Source organism: Strongylocentrotus purpuratus, unplaced genomic scaffold, assembly GCF_000002235.5.
Source record: "Strongylocentrotus purpuratus isolate Spur 01 unplaced genomic scaffold, Spur_5.0 spur5_contig_862, whole genome shotgun sequence".
Classification (NCBI taxonomy): Eukaryota; Metazoa; Echinodermata; class Echinoidea; order Camarodonta; family Strongylocentrotidae; genus Strongylocentrotus; species Strongylocentrotus purpuratus.
The window spans coordinates 1,025,775-1,041,726 of NW_022145571.1; the positions used below are offsets into that span (position 1 = coordinate 1,025,775).

The 15,952-nt window shown below is 37.3% G+C and overlaps 1 protein-coding gene across 1 annotated transcript; it reads right to left on the reverse strand.

Annotated features, from left to right (window-relative positions):
* Window positions 1–1,714: 1,714 nt before the first annotated feature.
* On the reverse strand, window positions 1,715–15,372 carry LOC105442673. Its single transcript, XM_031000505.1, has 15 exons — window positions 15,284–15,372; window positions 14,484–14,626; window positions 9,835–9,944; window positions 9,232–9,362; window positions 8,269–8,589; window positions 7,574–7,855; window positions 6,952–7,017; window positions 6,351–6,419; window positions 5,929–6,078; window positions 5,485–5,616; window positions 4,966–5,136; window positions 4,180–4,311; window positions 3,353–3,646; window positions 2,209–2,571; window positions 1,715–1,731 (listed from the first exon to the last, which is right to left on the reverse strand). The coding sequence occupies exons 1-15, from the start codon at window positions 15,342–15,344 to the stop codon at window positions 1,715–1,717; spliced, it is 2,442 nt and encodes an 813-aa protein (XP_030856365.1). The 5' UTR covers window positions 15,345–15,372.
* Between the last annotated feature and the right edge of the window lie 580 nt (window positions 15,373–15,952).

A 15,952-nucleotide genomic window follows, 5' to 3' on the forward strand; every position in this document is an offset into this window, starting at 1 on the left:
TCCAACAGCAATAGCAGGCGATAACACTAGTAATCAATACAGACAAAAAGTACAGTATTATATTATATTTTTTTTCTACTGATATCTCGAAACACGATTAACATGATGGAATATGTCTTCGTACTTTATACATATATATACATGACTCAATACATTTCCTTTGTATTTGCACCTGCATCGAATCGTTCAAAACATATCTTATATCAAAAATAAGATTCTAAAATCATTTGCAACAGATACCTCTGCAGATAGAAAAAATATATAATTTTCGAAAATAATATCATCTTTTGTTTATACTCCATGGTGTAAGAGTATTGTTTCATACATCAATCACATTATTCAGAAATTGACAGTGCTGTAGGAAACCAACTTCATTGAAGGAAAATGAGTATATATAAACCCATTTAAAGAAACTAATCCCATACCCTGACTTTCATGTATAGTGGTGGGACCTCAGGTAAAGTCTGGTGGAATAAAACTATTTTACCAAAATTTGTAAGACTTCTGTAAATCATGGTATTTCAAAAGGAAATCTTTCTACTGATCTGCGATATCAAGAGATTTGGGAATAACGTGAGTAGACATGGTAGATGAAAACAATACGGAGGAGGAGCACCAGATGGTGGAGGGAAAGCCACGATAGCTTTTGACGACTATTCATCGTTTTGTTCTAATTCCCAAGTATATCATCATACTTTTTTTCAATTATCAAGATAAACTTAATATTTCACGATTTTAAAGCATGGTTTCATATCCACGGAATGATTGATATTTGGACATTAATTATATGTAATCAATTAAGACTGAACGAAAATGCTGTCTCTCAAAATTATGAAAATTATTTGTTTGTCTTGATAACTAAAATTATTGTAATGGACTAGGGTCTTTTTTCATCTCCTTTATTCAATTCTTGAGCAGCACAATAATACTACTTAATTCTCAATCATAGTACTGTTTAAACGTCTTTCACGTTTACATAATCTCTCTGTATGGCGTCATTCAATGCTTCGTAGTTAGCTTCTTGATCAGGTTTATTCAGATCCTGATAGGCATTACCATCGGTACTGATATCTTGGTAGGTATGAACGTCTGTCTGTGACTGATCAAATACAGGGTTCTCATACTGCGGAGACGAATCGGACTCCTTCCCTTTAGACTTAGTAGTGGCTGATTCATTGCTGAAAGTTAATATTATGAAAGCATAGATAAATTGCATTCATGAAAAACACAATTTGAAAAATTACATAGGTATATATAAACATGTCAACATGAAATGTGGGAATTTGTACGGTAAATTTATAATGCATGTCATTAACATAACAAGTTTTTTAAATGGGTTACCATAACATTTAAAAACAAATCATGCTTTAGAATATTTACAGTGAATAGCATGTCTAACGGAGAAGAAATTAATGAAATAACTTTATAGATTTCTTTTATTTTTATAAAATCATAATTCCGATTGTATTTTCATGATCATACTGTTTTAGCATCATGCATGGAGGAGTTCGATGAGAATGGACTGATGAGAGGGACAATTTATATACAAGTAATCTCTCTAACCTTCTTCGCTTGTAAAAGAAGATGATGAGAATTATAGCGATAACAATCACAAAAATAGCACCAACAGCGCTTCCTACGACAGTTGCTATGAAACTTGAAGAACCTCCAGCTGAAGTTGAATTTGGTGGAGAAGAAGTAGTAGATGAAGAGGTTAGTGAAAATGAATGACTGGAGTTAGAAATACCAAGATAGCATCCGAGTTTAAATAGATAAATGATAAATGAATCAGATACTAGATTAGAAATACCAAGGTAGCATCAGAGTTGATAAATGAATGATGAATAAATCCGATACTACCATGTGATCATAATTGATTGTAACGGCATGCAAACAGACCGGTCCCAGTACGGTAGGTTGCTCACAGCTAGACATTTAATACGTATGGAAAGTTGTGTGTGTACGTGTGTGTTTGTGTGTGTGAGCGCTCCACAGGGTGTGTGTATGTGTGGGTGTGTGATTATTGTTCAATTAATGTAAAATATATTGACATTGTAATTACCAATTTCTACATTCTTAATTTTTCTTTTTTTTTAATTTAGTTCATGATATTTTATATATTTCTAGAATATGGGTCGTCAAATAACGCGTATAAAAAGATGAGAGGAGCGGGCTCAGAAGGCAGGGAAAATAAATGATAGACCCTACCACTTTCAGTTGTAAATGTCAATGCTAGTCCTTGTTCTCCTTCACCGTTGATACCATCTCGTATCGCTGCAATCTGGACAGAGTACGTTGATCCTGCTTCAAGTCCACTGACGTTATACATGACCATCTCACTGGCATTCTCAGCAGACCTCTTCGATACGGAACGGTCCGTATTGTTCACCATGCTTGGGGGTTGTACTTCTTTAGCCAACACGACATTGCTACCTGATCGCACGTATAACTTGTACCCTACAATTGGTCCTTCCCCGGTATCAGAGCTAGAGTCCCATTGTCTCCAACCGATGGCTGCGTGGTAGTATCCAAATTCAAGTAGTTCTGGTACACCATTAAAGCTTGGTAACGCTTCATAAGTGAGCGTCAAGACAAACACAAGGTAAAATTTAATAACACAAATAGTAATAATTACAATAGCAATAATAATACTGATGATAATAAAAAATAAAATTGATCATTTAAAAGCGCTAAAAACAAAGAGTACAATAGCTTTAGACAAATACAAATGGGTAAATCGCATTAATTTACTTAGGGAAGAAGTATAATATGCTTTAAGGGATCTTTTGAAAGAGGCAAGTTAATTCTATGAAGAAAAGAGGGATATTGCCCTATATCTAAGTAGCTTTACTTGTCCCATGGATATTTATTTTTACTACCCACCCCAAAAAAATAGAATCAATTATTTGAATAACTAGAACTAAAATCATGATACCTTTTGAAAAGATTACTTTGTATTAACGAGCGCGCGAATTTTTATCAATGAAGAATTTTTTTTTAGGAACACGGATTGCATCAAGAATATATAAATTCTTTTTACATCATAACAGGACCAGAATTATCATTCTCGATTGTACATGTTGAATGAAAACCCTGAGCCAACATCTCAAGAAATGAATGACTACAATTTTTTTCAAACTGGTGCATTTTGCATAGTTCTACAAGCATGTGTTTGATTTTAGAAACATAAAGAAAATGTTCCTTTCTCACCCACTCCGCAGAGTATTATGGCAACTTTACTCCCTGTTAGAGCGCTTTGCAAATTGTTCATCAAATTAGTACAAGAACCGCTAGACGAACCAATGTAAACTTGTACAGGGCATTTAAACAGTAGGAAATGCTTAGTGCTTACCAAAGAATTGCCTTGGAGGTAGCCTTATGAACATGAACTCTGAAGGGATTTCAGGATCTCCGACGAAGCAGTAAATCGCTTTCTCTGGTCCCATATTGACATGAGTAAATGAATTGCTGAGGGTTCTATCTATGTATATAGAGCTGCTTTGTGAAATCCAGCTCGCTGCAGAAAAGTCCCCAAGAGCAGCTTTGATGTCCGCGGGGCTGAGAGCTTGCCCTGATGACGCCGTGAACGAACAAGAAAAGATCGCCACTCCTGGGTTGGTCTTCCTCGAGCTCGTCTCAAAGCGATCTAAAATTTGGTGAAAGAATAGAAAGAACAGGTCATCACCATCAGCTTTTTTTTTGACGTGGGCTTGTGTCGTGACGAGGTATGGTAGATAAACCATTACCACGGTACTGTGAAATATCAATGGGTTACGGTTTGAATCCCGCCATCCAGCCAGGAGCGGTTCTGAAAAAACAACTTTTGAGGGAGAAGGGGCTGGGGCTTCCGTGCTTGGGATTCTTGCATTCATTTTCTGTATTTATCTCGCGAAAAAGTGGGGGGGGGGGGCTTGAAGACTTTTGTAGGGATAGGAGTTGAGAACCCCCACTCCAGCTCCCTCTTGAACCATTAATGCCAGCATCTGGCTCGATATACACTATGTGCACTTCTCAGTCTTCTCAAAAGGCCTAGATTGATTCCTATAAACGAACAGTGTGCTGATGAGGGCTGCCTCAGCTAAAGTTATTGAAAACGTGTGGCTTATAAAAATGTTATGTCTTTAAATATTATTTTACAGCATATTCTTTAAAACACAGAAGAGGGCAATATTATCCTACCTGTTTGGCAATGATCCCCTATCCATCTTGGATGACAGATGGATGACAAACAATCACCAGTCAGAAAGTTACAATCCTCAGCACCACCAGAACAATGACATGTCTTTGAACAAGAGCTGTAGCATCCAGAAACTACACGAGAAATGAAGTGTACCGGGAAAGAATTACATTATAACAGTTCAGACTAAGTGGTTTATTTCTTTCGAAATCAAATATAAAAGTTACCAGTGCATATATGTGTTAGTTTTGCTCAAAACCAAAATGTGATACTCTTACCATTTTATTAGAAGGGTGATATTTTCTTGCATTAAGTATTATGAACAAATATCCTCTGTGACAAAAAACTTTTATAAATATACGTTAGAGCATCTTGCCCGAATACAGCTTTCCATGTTTACAAAATTTCGCATAGCCAGCAAATTAATTCCTGTTAATGATGTTAAATATTTCCCTCTCAAAAATAAATCTCGCTATTGATTAGGGACCCGAATATTAGGAATTCAAAGATTCACAGGAGAGAAAAGGCAGCAGCCCCCTTCTCCCAAAGCCCCATCATTCTCACCTCGTTATTTTCAATCGTTATTTAAGCGCAATCCTTTGACGTTTATATTGTTAAAAAGAAAACATAATGAAAGCCTGACTTCTCTACGAAAAATATCGCCGAAATAATCAAGACATTTTCCATCTTTTGGTCAATTCATGAACGTTGTCAGTTGTGCGAGTAATCGTGTTTGCTGTGTGAATGGATTTCAAAATATTAAAGTTATAAAGCAAGAATAATGTTACATTTTATACAGCTTGATGGGAAATCAACAGAATCAGAAAGATATCCAATGTCACATATTCCTTCAACTTCGGCACAAAATCCAGACTCCTTTTCGCATGCTGTGGCATCTCTGCAGTTACATTCCTGATTGCAGTCAGCTCCAAAGTAACCGATGGGACAAACAGACGGAACTAGATGTGAAGGAATATAAAGAGAAATCATTACTGTGAATCAATAATAATAGCTTCGTAGATAGAGGGCCCATCACTCATGTTGTTTTGACATTATCGCTCTGGTTATCATGGTCATAGCCGAGCCATCAAAGTAACTCAAGCAAATCAGGCAGAGATAGTTTATCTGGTTCCCATTGGTCATGAGCGTAACCTATATATATAAATGAGGACCATGAGACCTTTTTTTTACCATGCTGATGAACATATAGGATTCTAGACAATGCAATGGGAGCGTTGTTTCATACCGATGTATCCTTACTTTCAAACATTCAATAATATAATAAAAAGTAAAGTAAATGATTGTACCTTGACATGCTGCTCCAGACCATCCTTGCGAGCAGTCTCCGGGACATTCACCAGTGATGTCATCACAATCTGCTCCATCAGTGCAGTGACATTCTTGAAGACAATCAGCTCCAAACATACCAACCAAACATGCTTGAGGACGAAACAGATGGGGTACATACAGATTTGTTGAACATGCAAGGAACTTACACCTATTGGCAATCTCAAAATTAGATTCGGCAGTAATATATGTCACTTCTTTATTTTCCATGAAGGTTCCTGACGATTTATCAGCCCCCCCCCCACACTCACATACTATTTTCTAGAGTGAAAGAGGTAACGACAAGGTATACCATTTGTTTTCAGATTACTATGATGAATACTGTCCCTATCAGCAATTGGAATCATAAAATAGCTTCTTTAAAACTAAAATTCAGTTGCAATCGTCACCGATTAAACACTTACTTTCATTGCAGTAGATTCCTGTATATCCAGCCAAACAGGTGCATCCATAAGGATCAGGTAGACAGATCTGATTTCCAGTACACTGGTCCAGAGGCTGACTGGGACCACATTCTAATTCACAGTCCCAGCCAAACCGATGCATTCCACAAGCTGAAGAGAAATATTGTGACATTTTATTTAATTATGAAACTCACTTAAATCATGTTTATGATATGAAAATTTCAGTTACTCTTGCATAAATATTTTTAATTGCTTTAACATTCAATCGCCAATCGCAGCTCAGGTGACGAAAATTTGCATCTTTCTTAAGTCCAACATCGCCTTTCGCCTCAGATGTCCGGACTGTTCCAAAAGACAGTCATTGTGGATTATTCTTACTAATGTCCACTTTGATGAATATTATGTGTTTCCCATCATTATACCTTGAAGGCAATTCTTTCCAGCAAATCCAGGAGGACAGATGCATGTTCCTGAGAGTTCGTGGCATACACCTCCATTCAGGCGCGTACGCAGGGGGGGGGGTTTGGGGGGTTATACCCCCCCCTTTGGAATTTTTTTGTGTGTAAACCCCCCTAAAAAAAACCTTAAACCCCCCCCCCCCCCCCTTTTGGTTTTTTTTTTTTTTTTTTTTTTTTTTTTTAATTATTAAAAAAAAAAAAAAAAAAAAAATTATTCCCATGGCCGACCTAAAAAAGGTGACCTTACCCCCCCCCAACGGAGCAAAATGTCAAATTTCCAAATTTCGAGACCAAAAAAAAAAAAAAAAGTGTCCTCTTACCCCCCCCCCCCCCCCCCCCCCCCCCCCCCCCCCCCCCCCCCCCCCCCCCCGCTTATTCAGCGGTCGGCTGAGTCGTTGCGATTTTTTTGGGACCAAAAAAAAAAAAAATGTGTCCTCTTACCCCCCCCCCCCCCCCCCCCCCCCCCCCCGCTTATTCAGCGGCTGGCTGAGTCGTTGCGAAATTTTCGGACCGATTTATAAATGTTAAAACCCCCCCCTTGAAAAAATCCTGCGTACGCGCCTGCCTCCATTATAACAACTATCACACAAACGATCGCATAATGGTGGATTCCATCGGCCATAAGGACATTCTGTTCATAGAAAGAATAGAGATATGTCATATTTCGGTATGAATTACACTGGACATATGGTATCAACAACTCTCTTTTGAAGTAAACTATATTTCATTGAAGCATGGATATATAGAAAATGTAATAAAAAGCTTTCAAAAAAAATGCGTGGAGGGGTTCTTCCTTTAAGGGACCCCCTGTACCAAAACATTGAATGAATAGATAATAAGTTACTTAATGAGGTGTTTAAAAAACATGTAATTTGTAATCAATACTGTTTAAAGTTTACTATAAAAACTGCATTGCATTCTCGAACAGAAATGCAAAGGAATTATGTAACATTTTAATGCGCACTCACTCTTCAGTAAAATGGTGTTGGGCATTTTTATAAAAAATTATAAATATTTTACCTAAATAATTAGCAACAGAGGACATTAAAATTGGAAATGACGTTATTCGATTGGGCACAGGATTGCCTACAGTAGACAGGATTACATAAGTACTCTTATATAAGGTACATTTACACAATATTCTAGTAGGATATTTCAACATTAAAGAGTGAAGTAAAAGAGCGAACCCTTCACGATGAGTCTTATGAAGCTGGATGGAAGTTGTTCCACCGCTCCATCCGCGTAAGTCATATACACACCGTCGTCTGAGACAGATGCAGATTGGATAGTGTGTGATAGACTGCCAGAACTCATTCCAATGAGTGAATCAGCCCAGTCTACATCAGTGAATTTCCGCCATCTTATTCCGTCTTCACCAACCATCCCTGTCGTGCTCATCACACTGAGTTTGATATCATCTCCAACGTGTACTGTCTTTGTAAACCGACCATCAATGGGTTGCAATTCACCTACGAATACAAATTTAATTATTTATCCCCAAAATATGATTTTTTTTTTCCTTCTTCAATTGTAAGTTAGTAGTAATCTTTCCACCTATAAAAAGCATTTCTCTCTCTATTCCTCTCTCGTTCTTTCCTATTGCGTTGTATGTGCTTTTCAAAAAGTCTAAACTTTCCCTGCGATAATATAATTTTAATTCCATGTCATATTTTAATTTTGATGTCAAATGGAAATCCAGTTTGTTCACAATTTCATACGAATTTACAAAGTAATCTCTAACATTTTTAAAAGGGAAACCAGTTTTCACTTTACCACCAACACCTGTTTTATTTTGTTGTTATCAGCTAAGAACATACGAGCTTAATCATGACAATACGCCTTTACTGAATATTTGAAAAGAAGAAACGTCAGAGAAACTTACGGGTAGAAAGAAGAATGGCAAGAGGAACAGATGTCATTCTACTGGCTGTCACCGATGAACACTCGAAGAATCCCAAGCCCTCCATAGTAGCTGGAAGAGTATGCCTTAATACTACAGATGGTACAACATTGCTGTATCCTGGAGCTGTGTAACTATCGAAAGTTATAGCCTCGGTCAGACGGACGAGTCTTCTGGTGGAGAATGTGAGAATCTCTTCATTCTCTGAGCCGAGTAGACAGATAAATGACGCATCCAGCAGTCCCCCTCCGTAGGGTGATGAAGTAGCTGCTATTATGCGTATGGGAAGGATCGGGCGTGGGCCTATGAGAAAATTGTTATATTTTTCAAGTGATTAGTGTCCGCCTAGCATTGCCGGTGAAGAAGAACTAAGGGGGAAATACAAAACGGTGACAAGGCAATGACTTGTCTCACACTTCAACCCTATGTTGCGTATACGTTATGATAACATTTAGTCCTTGTTGATACATGCAAAATGATTTGCATAAATTTACTTCATACTATTTTATACTATACAAAGTTACCTCCATTTCTAAAACGGAATGGTATATAGAAATATAGGCCTATGGAAACACAATCTAAATGGTATATGATGATGTATGACGTCACGTCTCCAGAACTCCCTCGAACTATCGACTGTAGATAAAGCCTGAATAACTAACTAGGAACGTTTGATAGGCAAGTTACATAATCCATATGATATGATAATCTTATTTCCCCTTTCTGCCTTGAAACGACGGTACTAGCATGGATTAATAATGTGTGAAATTCTATCTAAAGTGGAAACCAACTTTGGATTCGTAACAGTTGTTCCAAAATATTAGAATGTCACCAATCGATATGTTTTTTTCGTTTGTTGCATTTAAAACAGATATTTTGGAACACTGACTATTATAAAGGAGTTCTCCAAAATATAAAGGACAACAAAATTATGCCAATACTCACTCGGAGCTTTTTCACATGCGAACCTGAGGTAGGATGTACATAGTAGTTTTCTCCATCCATTATTAACCTGTTGATGAACACATCGTTCACTCTCAAATAGGGTTGCATCACCATTCGACCAAGCAGGAAATCTGAAAAGATAAGATATGTCGAACAACAATGTATAACTAAATTATTAATAACATAAATATTTTACTTTAAAGGGCATAATCGTTTCTTTGTTTGAAAGCGGTATGTCAGGGGTTTGATTCGAGCTGCAGTTAAAATGTATATTAATCCAACTGTAAATGTAAATTTGCCTTTCTTGCAAATCATGACCATGGCTTGTATTTTAGGCTTTGTGACGTCCGCAAAAAAGAAATATTTAACAAACATATTATTTTCAACTTATTCAAGGGAGGGGGATGCCATCGATCCATCGGAGAAAGCCTTCCTAGGCTTGATGGATATCAACTTGTACCTCAGATACTCGTGCTATTAAAGTTACATACCATTTTCTACCTATTGCATTATGTATTTAAATTATTAAATTACAGTTTGTCATTAGTAGGGCATGTGAGATATTGTCGTGTGTGTGTATGAATAATACAATTTAACACATACACATTATTGTCGAGTGAAGTGCCATCAATCCATTGGAACGTGGCCTGTTGATTGATATCATCGAGTCCAAACCAATACGAGTTATCTCCAGCCAGCGTCATGAGATGCATCTAGTGAATGCATTGAAAAAATATATCAGAAAGAGAAAATCACCGATGATTATTTCTAATGCGCAATGATCTTGATAGTGGGATGAGTTTATCGATATGTTTATAGTCTATGGCATCATTGGAAGTTGAACTAGTTGAAATCATGACGACATCATGCTGTTTTCTATTGCCTTTTATATCCTTTACCGATTGTTTTCACTTATCCAAGCAGATTTTCTACTTTTCTTACATACTGACTGGTGATTTTAACATCGATGTGAAGGATCCTGATGCACCTAATGCTGTTAGGCTGTTGTCCATGTTGGAAGCAGCTGATCTGTCTCAGGAAGTGAAGTCTGTCACACGCCAGTCAACACGTGACCCCACAATTGGTTCGATGATTGACCACTTCTACACTAACCGTCCAGATCTATTTGATTATATTAATGTTCAGCCTAACCCAGTTTCGAGTGATCATCTCGCCATCTATTTTAGATTCAGACTGCTCAAGCCATTCGTTGGAAAGGGTACATTACGCGAATTTCTCCTCTACAAAAAAGCCGACTTTGACCATTTCAATCAATTGTTGGAGCTCCCTGGGACCTGTATTTTGACCCTAATGATGTTGATGCCACTTGGGAAGGATTCCTTGATTTGTTGTTGGCAGCTTCCCGTGATGCCATACCACACAAGTTATCCGGACAAAAGCGTGGATCACTCGAGAAATCAAGGGCCTCATTAGGAAGAAACATAGGCTCTTCACAATTGCTAAATGCTATAATAGTTCAGGTGACTGGATGAAGTTCAAAGAAGTCCGGAATAAAACGAAGAGCATGATAAACAGTTCATACTGGTTGTATGTCAACCACCTGTTTACATTGAATGATAACCGAAAACGTTTCTTTGCCTATGTAAGGTCAAGAAAGACTAGCTTGGCCCCTCCGGTCCTCGTTGATAACAACAACGTCATCAATAAACCAAACGACATTGCAGAAAGGTTTGCAACTTACTTCCAGTCTATTTACCCTCCTCCTAGTAACTTACCAAACGTTCCTGACGCGTGCGTTCATCCGATTCCTCCACTTTGTTCCGTCGAGATATCTACTAGTGATATAGCAAAGGCTCTAATGCTTCTACAAGATAAGAAAAGTCCAGGACCTGATTCTATCACGCCAACGATGCTTAAGAAATCTGTAAAAGTTATCTCACCAATTCTTCAGCGTCTATTCGCCTTGTTTCTTCGACATCAATCTCTACCATCTTCGTGGAAACAGGCTAATATCTCACCTGTTTTCAAAGCTGGTGATCGGTCGCTTGTAACAAATTATCGTCCAGTAGCACTAACGGCCATTGTTAGTAAATTGATGGAATCGTTCATTTCTAGGGCAATCTGCAATCACATGGAATCGAATTGCCTTTCATCACAAGTCCAGCATGGTTTTGTATCTAAAAAATCATGTGTGACCCAACTTCTGACCATTACTCACCAGTGGATGTCTATCTTAGATCAACGTCGCCCGCCCCGTATTGACGCAGTCTTTTTCGACTTTTCAAAAGCCTTCGACCGCATGCCTCACGATGTTCTATTGCACAAATTGTACGTATGGTACTGGATTCGGTCTTTCCTGTCTGGACGTCAACAGCGTGTTCAGTACAAAGGATATTTCTCTTCACGGAGTTCACCAACATCCGGTATCCCACAGGGCAGCGTATTAGGTCATTGTCTATTTAACTTGTTCATTAATGACCTGCCCCGCTACATTGACTCCTCATGTGCATTATTCGCGGATGACACTGTCATCTCTCGCCCCATGTATGCTCCCGTCAATCACCAATACCTCCAAAATGACATCGATAGCATTCATCAGTGGTGCCAAGACAACAAGATGTGTCTCAACGCTTCAAAATCTAAAGTCATGAGGATATCATGCGCTAAGAATCCAGGTATTCCCGAGTACAGCATCATAGCGTTCTTCTTGATGCGGTAACTGAGACCAAATATTTAGGTGTCATGATAAATAACCGCTTATCTTGGGATAGTCACGTCAACTACACTGTCTCACAAGCCAACCGGCTCCTTGGGCTGCTTTTTAGTGTTTCATCTGGTCTCTCTTCCCATGCTACACTTTGTCTGTACAAAGCTCTTATTCTACCCATACTCGAGTATGGTCTACCGGTTTGGACCCCGTATACGAAAAATGTAATCGGTAAGATTGAAGGTATTCAACGTAGAGCGACCCGAATTATCCTTAAACAAAGAAGAATGGAAATGTCATACGAGGAAAGGTAGCAACGCCTCCGCTGGTCATCTTTTGAGTCTCGTCGGAAGTTCACTTTGATCACATTCATTATCAAATGTTTGTTTATGTATGCAGGCGCGTACGCAGGGGGGGGGGTGTTTTGGGGGTTAACCCCCCCCCCTTTGGTATTTTTATGTGTGTAAACCCCCCTAAAAAATCCCTAAACCCTAAAGGCAAATTTCGAGACAAAAAAAAAAAGTGTCCTCTTACCCCCCCCCCCCCCCCCCCCCCCCCCCCCTCCACTCCCCAACTGAGCGACTTTTCGGCTGGCGCGATTTTCAAATTTTCCTGAGTCGTTGCGAAATTTTGGACCCGATTTTAAACCCCCCCCCCCCCCCCTTGAAAAAATCCTGCGTACGCCACTGTATGTATGTATCCTGCGATAGTGTAAATAGCGCCATAAATGTAAACCCAAGGTATAGTACCGACCTGAAGTTTAAACCTTTGTTCGCTCGAACTGAAAGACTGCGTTCGTCAGCCATTAACTCATTTCCCAGATTGTGGGACACACTTCTTCAACATATTCGTAACGATGTACTATGGACTCAAATTGGAACTTGGTGCTCCCACTTGAAGGTGTTGAACTCTGGCTTGTAAATCTGTATATATGATTCCGTATTTATTCATGTTGTATTATACAAATAATGAATGTTATGAGTTCAATAGTGCGAATATGTTCATGAGTTGAAAGATTAACATTCTATTCAACGAGGCGTCAGCCGAGTTGAATAGAATTAACGTTAATCTTTCAACGAATGAACATATTTGCACTATTAAACGAATGAAAAACATTCATTATTTGTTTTATACAACATCGAAGAAGACCTAATAGAACGTTTATCAACAAATTTTGCTTTACTCCTTATAAAGATAAATTAAAGTTGGAGTCAAGCCTTCTCGATCTCGATTACATGCAGATTGCCTTCGCGTCAGATACACGCAGGGATACGCGCACATGCAGCAGAGAGGTACGCAGTCTGCATATAACCAAAAATGCACGGCGCATATAACCAAAAATGCACGACCGTGCAATATACCATCTATTGAATATCATGTGACCAACAATTGTCCAATCAAATGACAAGGATCCACGTAGGTGTTGTATAATATACATTATATTCCTTAATAATTTTAATAATGATTGTAACCGTTATATGATATAATCGTAGCAATAATAATGATTGCAATAACAATAATATAAATGATGTTGATAATAATGACGAATATGCTTATACATATTTGTAACAGTGTGATCTTTTAATGCTGTTTATGCTTTCTTATTGCTAGTTGTTTAATTACTGCTGTTTATAGTCATTTATAGAATATAAATAATTCTTCAATTCTATAAATAAGACTTCACATAATAACCACCTGAGATGTATACCGTATAATTTTTTTTCCATTTCTCATTATATAATATGAAACAATAATGATATGTACTTGAAATAATACACAGTCCATTTTAACCATTCCAAACCATTCCAAAATTGTATTACTGAATCTTAATATTTTCATAAACATGATATAGGACTTACCTTCATCTGTACATATTATGATCGTGCAATAGCTTCGTGACTGGTCGTTGTTGAAATTGTATTCTCAATGAAAATTAATTTTTTGATGATGTTTTAATATAAATATTGATGTCAATGATACAAATTATAATAATCATAATAATCATGATAGTAACGGTAGTAGTAATAATGTTAATAACGATAATGATAATGATATTATATTTATTTTTTACAACGTGATGACGGTGTTAATGATTAACAGCAATAATATGTTACTATACCTGTCATGAAATCACAACTTTTAAAAAAATTGTCATGCAATGTTTTCTTTTTCCTTCTTTTTTCTCCCTCTTTCCTCCATTTTCTTCTCATCTATCTTTTCTTTTTAAAGCTTTATTTTAACCAATATCAGGTGCATCTAGTCGGGTGTGGGGAGGAAGTCCGCGGATCACAGTTATTTGGTTAACTTTTTCCATACCCGGGCAGCTCGACCGGATGCACCTGCTATTGCAATATTTATATATGCTTTCTATTGATTTTTGAATCTCAATTCATGTTTGTTATATTGTTGTATTATGTGACTTGATTTGCCAAATAAAATAATAATAATAATAATTTCTTATATTGATTTTCATTTTCTATTCTTACATACAAAATTGTTAAATGCCCGTTTAAGTTTTATTCACGTTTCATTTATACGTTCCATACTTTGAATAAAACTTGTTAATATCACGATGCGTCCTTACATTGATTTCTTCTGTCTTAGGCTGGGCAAGATCCCCTCCTTGAGCCTGGCAGAACCTTCTAGCAAACGTATATGACGTCATCGACGATTGAGAGATATAGTACAGTGTTCCATCAAGCCGACTCCACTCATATTCAGGAACGTCTAAATATTGATTCAAACGAGGTGATTGCAGTTATTAGATGTTCATCGTGTTAAGAGAAAGGAAGAGAACAGCATGTCAAACCATGACGAGTCATTGCATTTATTAATCAAACATTTTGGGTATCATTAGCCCCGCTTTTAACCAAAACTCTTAACAGTCAGCATATTCAAGGAATAAATTATACCGATCACCCACTTACTACACCTGGGTCTAGTGTGGCGAACGTAATTAATGCCATTTGGGATTCGAATCCCTCTCCTTGTAGCATGTAGGGTAAGATGCATACGACTTTTGAAAGGTGGTGAACAGCGAAACTTTTTAAGCCAAGTCACATGTTCATATTTTAAAAAATCGACAGAAGAAAAAAAAATCTCTTTTAGCTGAACAATCTAGCATATAAGTTTCATCAGGACCTTTGCAATATTTGCGATGATGGAGACCCCGTGCCACTAGGTAGATAAGGGAAAACCCCGCTTATTTAAAACAAAAATGCACAATGGAGGTTTGGGGGGGGGTGACATGCTTGAGTTTGCTTCAAGTCGACAACAGTGGATTAAGTGTTATAGTTTCATCTAACAGGCCAATTTGAAAGAAAGAAAAGAAAAAATTCTGATGAAATAGAAACGACCATACGTGCATTAGGTCTAGTGACTTACCCTGATAGCGTTCACATATGAAGGATCGGTCGAGATTACACGAAATATCAACCCATCCCATGTTTGGATCAGAAGATAGAGTGGCACAATCTTCATTACCAACATTGTTGGGTTCAGAAATTAACCAACCATGCTGAATACCTGTGTGTATTAAATGAAGGAGAATGGAAAACAAACACAAGTAGGAGCAAACAGACGATTATACGTAAGAATAAAAAAAATATTATCGCTTTTTGGTTATTTATTTTTATTTTTGTTATTTTTTCTTCTTTTCTTTTCTTTTTTCTTTTTCTTTTTTTTTTGAAGGGGGGGGGGTGTTTTTTTTTTTTTTTTAATTGTATTGGCAAATTTGCCATCGGAGTTCTGATAATTGAAGTGTAATAACTTATGTAATATAGGTGCAAATCTTTAGTTTTTCAACTGGTGTTTTTAGCCGAAACAAATATAAAAATACTCTCTCATTCAAAAAGTACTGTTCTCAACGACACTTTTTAATTTCGAGAAAAAACTTGAGAAAGAATTCATGAAATTTATTTCTTCAAAAGCAAAGTATGTACTACTTTATTACCTTTATTTTGATTCCTTTTCGAGAATTGTTTTTATTTAATGCAGATTTAAACAAAAATATGAACGTGGATATGTACACAAAGTAAAAGCAATGTATAAAGT